The sequence below is a fragment of the Salvelinus alpinus genome, chromosome 2 (assembly GCF_045679555.1).
Source record: "Salvelinus alpinus chromosome 2, SLU_Salpinus.1, whole genome shotgun sequence".
In the NCBI taxonomy this organism is placed as follows: domain Eukaryota; kingdom Metazoa; phylum Chordata; class Actinopteri; order Salmoniformes; family Salmonidae; genus Salvelinus; species Salvelinus alpinus.
In genome coordinates, this window is record NC_092087.1 from 106838882 (window position 1) to 106846797 (window position 7916).

The window sequence follows — 7916 nt, forward strand, 5'->3', positions numbered from 1 at the left end:
TCCGCACACAACCGTAAGGCTCTCCAGAGGGTAGTGAGGTCTGCACAACGCATCACCGGGGGCAAACTACCTGCCCTCCAGGACACCTACACCACCCGATGTCACAGGAAGGCCAAAAAGATCATCAAGGATATCAACTACCCGAGCTTCTGCCTGTTCACCCCGCTATCATCCAGAAGGCGAGGTCAGTACAGGTGCATCAAAGCCTGTTCACCCCGCTATCATCCAGAAGGCGAGGTCAGTACAGGTGCATCAAAGCCTGTTCACCCCGCTATCATCCAGAAGGAGAGGTCAGTACAGGTGCATCAAAGCCTGTTCACCCCGCTATCATCCAGAAGGAGAGGTCAGTACAGGTGCATCAAAGCCTGTTCACCCCGCTATCATCCAGAAGGCGAGGTCAGTACAGGTGCATCAAAGCAGGGACCGAGAGACTGAAAAAACAGCTCCTATCTCAAGGCCATCACACTGTTAAATAGCCATCACAAGCCGGCTACCTCCCGGTAACTCAACCCTTCACCATAGCGGCTGCTGCCCTATATACATAGACATGGAAACACTGGTCACTTTAATAATGTTTACATTCTGCTTTACACATTTCAAATCAAATCATATCAAATTGTATTTGTCACATGCACGAAATACAACAGGTGTAGAAGACCTTACAGTGAAATGCTTACTTACAAGCCCTTAACCAACGATGCAGTTTTAAGAAAATACCCAAAAAATGTAAAGTAAGAAAAAAGAAGAACAAATATATAAAGAGCAGCAGTGAATAACAATAGTGGAGCTATGTGAGGAGGCTATATACAGAGGGTACCGGTACAGAGTCAATGTGGAGGCTATATACAGGGGGTACCAGTACAGAGTCAATGTGGAGGCTATATACAGAGGGTACCAGTACAGAGTCAATGTGGAGGCTATATACAGGGGGTACCAGTACAGAGTCAATGTGGAGGCTATATACAGAGGGTACCAGTACAGAGTCAATGTGGAGGCTATATACAGGGGGTACCAGTACAGAGTCAATGTGGAGGCTATATACAGAGGGTACCAGTACAGAGTCAATGTGGAGGCTATATACAGAGGGTACCAGTACAGAGTCAATGTGGAGGCTATATACAGGGGGTACCAGTACAGAGTTAATGTGTCAATGTGCGGTTGCACCGGTGTCACGGTAATTGAGATAATTATGTACATGCAGGTAGGGTTGTTAAAGTTGCTATGCGTAGATAATAACAGAGATTAGTAGCAGCGTGGGGGGGTGCAAATAGCCATTTGATTAGCTGTTCAGAAGACTTATGGCTTGGGGGTAGAAGCTGTTTAGAAGCCTCTTGGACCTAGACTTGGCGCTCCGTTATCGATTGCCGTGCGGTAGTAGAGAGAACAGTCTATGACTAGGGTGGCTGGAGTCTTTGATGATTTTTAGGGCTTTCCTCTGACACCGCCTGGTATAGAGGTCCTGGATGGCAGGAAGCTTGGCCCCAGTGATGTACTGGGCTGTATGCACTACCCTCTGTTGTGCCTTGCGGTTGGAGGCCGAGCAATTGCCATACTAGGCAGTGATGCAACCCGTCAGGTTGCTCTCAATGGTGCAGCTGTAGAACCTTTTTTAGGATCTGAGGACCCATTCCAAATCTTTTCAGTCTCCTGACGGGGAATAGGTTTTGTCGTGCCCTCTTCACAACTGTCTTGGTGTGCTTGGACCATGTTAGTTTGTTGTTGATGTGGACGCCAAGGAACTTGAAGCTCTCAACCTGCTCCACTACAGCCCCGTCGATGAGAATGGGGGCGTGCTCGGTCCTCTTTTTCCTGTAATCCACAATCATCTCCTTTGTCTTGATCACGTAGAGGGAGAGGTTGTTGTCCTGGCACCACACGGCCAGGTCTCTGACCTCCTCCCTATAGGCTGTCTCATCATTGTCAGTGATCAGGCCTACCACTGTTGTGTCATCAGCAAACGTAATGATGGTGTTGAAGTTGTGTCTGGCCGTGCAGTCATGAGTGAACAGGTAGTACAGGAGGGGACTGAGCACGCACCCCTGATGGGCCCCGTGTTGTGGTGGATTTGTGTTGTTACCTACCCTTACCACATGGGGGCGGCCCGTCAGGAAGTCCAGGATCGAGTTGCAGAGGGAGGTGTTTAGTCCCAAGGTCATTAGCATAGTGATGAGCTTTGACGGCAATATGGTGTTGAACGTTGAGCTGTAGTCAATGAATAGCATTCTCACATAGTTGTTCCTTTTGTCCAGGTGGGAAAGGGCAGTGTGGAGTGCAATGGAGATCGCATCATCTGTGGATCTGTTGGGGCTGTATGCAAATTGAAGTAGGTCTAGGGTTTCTGGGATAATGGTGTTGATGTGAGCCATGACCAGCCTTTCAAAACATGTCATGGCTACAGACCGTGAATGCTACGGGTCAGTAGTCCTTTATGCAGGTTACCTTAGTGTTCTTGGGCACAGGGATTATGGTGGTCTGCTTGAAACATGTTGGTATTACAGACTCATACAGGGACAGGTTTAAAATGTCAGTGATGACACTTGCCAGTCGGTCAGTGGATGCTCGGAGATAACGTCCTGGCAATCTGACTGGCCCAACGGCCTTGTGAATGTTGACCTGTTTAAAGGTTTAAAGGTTTTGTTCACATTGGCTACCGAGAGCGTTATCACAGTCATCCAGAACAGCTGGTGCTCTCATGTGTCTCAGTGTTGTATTCTATTCTACTGTATTTTAGTCAATGCCACTCCAACATTTATATATTTCTTCATTCCATTCTTTTACTTTTAGATTTGTGTGTATCGTTGTGAATTGTTAAATACTACTGCACTGTTTGGAGCTAGGAACACAAGCATTTCTCCACACCCGCAATAACAGCTGCTAAATATGTGTATGTGACCAATACAATTTGATTTGTATTTAAGCATTTTCTGAGTTATTCAGTCAAATAGACAGATAACTTTAAAATAACTATTTAGCTCTATACTGCTCCTACGTGGTGTAACAATACATCATGTAGATGTATATAATGAACAGACTAGGTCTATACTGCTCCTACATGGTGTAACAATACATCATGTAGATGTATATAATGAACAGACTAGGTCTATACTGCTCCAACGTGGTGTAACAATACATCATGTAGATGTATATAATGAACAGACTAGGTCTATACTGCTCCTACGTGGTGTAACAATACATCATGTAGATGTATATAATGAACAGACTAGGTCTATACTGCTCCTACATGGTGTAACAATACATCATGTAGATGTATATAATGAACAGACTAGGTCTATACTGCTCCTACATGGTGTAACAATACATGATGTAGATGTATATAATGAACAGACTAGGTCTATACTGCTCCTACACGGTGTAACAATACATCATGTAGATGTATATAATGAACAGACTAGGTCTATACTGCTCCTACACGGTGTAACAATACATCATGTAGATGTATATAATGAACAGACTAGGTCTATACTGCTCCTACATGGTGTAACAATACATCATGTAGATGTATATAATGAACAGACTAGGTCTATATTGCTCCTACGTGGTGTAACAATACATCATGTAGATGTACACTACCGTTCAAAAGTTTGGGGTCACTTAGAAATGTCCTTGTTTTTGAAAGAAAAGCACATTTTTTGGTCCATTAAAATAACATCAAATTGATCAGAAATACAGTGTAGACATTGTTAATGTTGTAAATGACTATTGTAGCTGGAAACGGCAGATTTTTTATGGAATATCTACATAGGCATACAGAGGCCCATTATCAGCAACCATCACTCCTGTGTTCCAATGGCACATTGTGTTAGCTAATCCAAGTTTATCATTTTAAAAGGCTAATTGGTAACTAGAAAACCCTTTTGCAATTATGTTACAACAGCGGAAAACTATTGTTTTGATTAAAGAAGCAATAAAACTGGCCTTCTTTAGACTAGTTGAGTATCTGGAGCATCAGCATTTGTGGGTTCGATAACAGGCTCAAAATGGCCTGAAACAAAGACCTTTCTTCTGAAACTCGTCAGTCTATTCTTGTTCTGAGAAATGAAAGCTATTCCATGTGAGAAATTGCCAAGAAACTGAAGATCTCGTACAACGCTGTGTACTACTCCCTTCACAGAACAGCGCAAACTGGCCCTAACCAAAATAGAAAGAGGAGTGGGAGGCCCCGGTGCACAACTGAGCAAGAGGACAAGTACATTAATGTCTAGTTTGAGAAACAGACGCCTCACAAGTCCTCAACTGGCAGCTTCATTAAATAGTACCCGCAAAACACCAGTCTCAACGTCAACAGTGAAGAGGCAACTCCGGGATGCTGGCCTTCTAGGCAGAGTTCCTCTTTCCAGTGTCTGTGTTCTTTTGCCCATCTTAATATTTTATTTTTATTGGCCAGTCTGAGATATGGCTTTTTCTTTGCAACTCAAATGTAGCACATTTCAGACATGAATCCATGCAATGCGCTTTTCAGGGGAAAAAAAGTCATAATCACTTTGAAAATAAAAACTTTAATATTTACTATACAACAAACACAAGAGGATTAAAACTATAGAATAATAAACTGAAAGACTAATGAGCATTCTAAGGAAATGACATTGATTAAAATAGTAAGAATAGAATGTAATATCCAACCAGAAATATAAGTTTATTAGTAAACAATATAATTGTACCAATTTTTTTTCAGTTGGTTGAAAATGTTACATGAAATGTAAAATATGAAATATCAAAACCAAATGTACACCCCTTTGTTAATATGTATTAGCAATAATTAACATAATGGTGAGGCATGGAATAATTTAAAATGTATCTTTTGTCAGGCTGAATGTTTGAAATATGAGGTGATTTGAGTCATGCTTCTTCAGTAGTGGAATAAAGACAATTAGCATTTGAATGTTGTAAAGAAATACTGGAGTGATGTGACTGTCAATAAGATTGATTATAGACCAATTTCTGATAGTGTATAGGCTGATAGTGTATAGGCTGATAGTGTATAGGCTGATAGTGTATAGGCTGATAGTGTATAGGCTGATAGTGTATAGGCTGATAGTGTATAGGCTGATAGTGTATAGGCTGCAAGTGTATAGGCTGCAAGTGTATAGGCTGATAGTGTATAGGCTGATAGTGTATAGGCTGATAGTGTATAGGCTGATAGTGTATAGGCTGATAGTGTATAGGCTGATAGTGTATAGGCTGATAGTGTATAGGCTGATAGTGTATAGGCTGATAGTGTATAGGCTGCAAGTGTATAGGCTGCAAGTGTATAGGCTGATAGTGTATAGGCTGATAGTGTATAGGCTGATAGTGTATAGGCTGATAGTGTATAGGCTGATAGTGTATAGGCTGCAAGTGTATAGGCTGCAAGTGTATAGGCTGCAAGTGTATAGGCTGATAGTGTATAGGCTGATAGTGTATAGGCTGATAGTGTATAGGCTGATAGTGTATAGGCTGATAGTGTATAGGCTGATAGTGTATAGGCTGATAGTGTATAGGCTGATAGTGTATAGGCTGATAGTGTATAGGCTGATAGTGTATAGGCTGATAGTGTATAGGCTGATAGTGTATAGGCTGCAAGTACGTCGAAATTAAGTTGTTTTAAAATCGCTGAGCACAATGACCGGAGAAGATGTCTTTTCAACTTTCACTTTCAACCAAAACCGACCATATTGGATGTCGGGTATGGTCTTCTTTTCAACGTCTTTTTAATGACATTTTGCTATTGTAAATAAGACTTTGTTCTTAACTGACTTGCCTAGTTAAATAAAGGTTACATTACTACAATGTTAAAAACATTGTACATTGTGATAATAATTAAAATACTCCTTCTGTGATGTTAAAACATTCTACATTGTGACATTATTTAATTGATATCATGAAACAACTCCATGTATTTTCTGATGTTTAATCAGAGATCTTTTATCAGAGTATCTCTTACCACATTGATGACAGCTATGAGGTTTCTCTCCTGTGTGTTCTCAGGTGTGTAGTCAGATGGCTAGATGAAACAAAATTCTTCCCACATTGATCACAGCTATAAGGTTTCTCTCCAGTGTGTATTCTCAGGTGTGCTACCAGGTTGCCTGCATGAGCAAAACACTTTCCACATTGATTACAGCTATATGGTTTCTCTCCTGTGTGTGTTCTCTGGTGAATAGTCAGATTGCTGGATGTAACAAAACTCTTCCCACATTGATTACAGCTATAAGGTTTCTCTCCTGTGTGTGTTCTCTGGTGAATAGTCAGAATGCTAGATGTAGTAAAACTCTTCCCACATTGAGCACAGCTATGAGGTTTCTCTCCTGTGTGTGTTCTCTGGTGAATAGTCAGATTGCTAGATGTAGTAAAACTCTTCCCACATTGATCACAGCTATGAGGTTTCTCTCCAGTGTGAATTCTCTGGTGTGATTGTAATGTATATAATTTTGAAAATGTCTTCCCACAGTCAGTGCAGCTATAAGGTTTCTCTCCTGTGTGTGTTCTCTGGTGAATAGTCAGATGGCTAGATGTAGTAAAACTCTTCCCACATTGATCACAGCTATGGGGTTTCTCTCCAGTGTGAATTCTCTGGTGTGATTGTAATGTGTATAATTTTGAAAAGGTCTTCCCACAGTCAGAGCAGCTATAAGCTTTCTCTCCTGTATGGATTCTCTGATGTCTTTTGAGGTCTGCTGATGAGGTAAATCTCTTCCCACAGTCTGAGCAGCAGTGAGATGTCTCTCCTGTGTGAATTCTCTGGTGTGCTTTTAGTGAATATGATCTTGAGTAACTCTTCCCACAGTCAGAGCAGCAGTGAGATTTCTTTCGTGTGGGTTTCCGTTGGTGTTCCTTGAGATGTTCTGATCTGGAGAGACTCTTGTCAGCCTCGTCAGCTTCATGATGTTGTTGAGGCTCCCCAGAGGATCCACGGTAGTCACCGCTCTCTCCTGTGTGAACAACAATGTCAGACAGATGGTTAAAGGTCCACAACAGCAGAAATCCACTGTTTATTTTTAGCTAAAACGGTGATTCCGATGACGTTGTACAACAATTTCCGTTCTTAATGAATGTTTAAATGCTTTTACAAACTTATTTGACAATCAGTGAACAACAGTCATATTTTGTCTTATTTGTTTTTCCACTTTAGTTGTAAAGTTGATGATTCTAGAATATCTATATGCATATACGTATATGGTCTCCAATATATAGGCCCCTTTCTGTATTTGCTCAAATTTGCCACGAGGATGATGCGCATGCAATTTGGTTGCAGAAACTTCTCCGCTGAAGAAGAAACCACTAGTCATGGATATATATATGTATATCTACATTGAGCAAAAATGGTGACGATTGTAGTTTTCCACAATGTATTCTGAATATTACAGCGCATAATCAGAGCAAGATCAGGATGCTACTCAAGGAAACTCACATTAAGCTCTGTGTCTATTCACTAATTCACCCTCGTGGGGGAAAACTCAGGGGAGTTCTCATAGGCTGACAGCTCATAGGCTGCTGTTTTATATTCATGTTAAATACTGTTGAAGTAACAGGTTCACCTGCCTCACCTAAAGCCCATTCTGATGGGAAGCTGCTATAGACCACCAAGTGCTAACAGTCAGTATCTGGATAACATTTTTGAAATGCTTGATAATGTATGTGATATCAACAGAGAGGTATATTTTCTGTGTGATTTAAATATTGACTGTCTTTCATCAAGCTGCCCACTCAAGAAAAAGCTTCAAACTGTAACTATTAACTGCATCCTGGTTCAGGTTATCAGACAACCTACCAGGGTAGTTACAAACAGCACAATAACTAAATCATCAACATATATTGATCACTTCTTTACTAACGCTGCAGATATTTGTTTTAAAGCAGTATCCAGATCCATTGTATGTAGTGATCACAATATAGTAGCCATATCTAGGAAAACCAAA

At 41.1% G+C, this 7916-nt stretch overlaps 1 protein-coding gene across 1 annotated transcript; it reads right to left on the reverse strand.

Moving 5' to 3' along the window:
* Positions 1–5892: 5892 nt before the first annotated feature.
* Positions 5893–7237, reverse strand: LOC139542126 (zinc finger protein 180-like). Its single transcript, XM_071347195.1, has 2 exons — positions 7220–7237; positions 5893–6999 (listed from the first exon to the last, which is right to left on the reverse strand). Exons 1-2 carry the CDS (start codon positions 7235–7237, stop codon positions 5956–5958), a joined length of 1062 nt encoding a protein of 353 aa, XP_071203296.1. The 3' UTR covers positions 5893–5955.
* Between the last annotated feature and the right edge of the window lie 679 nt (positions 7238–7916).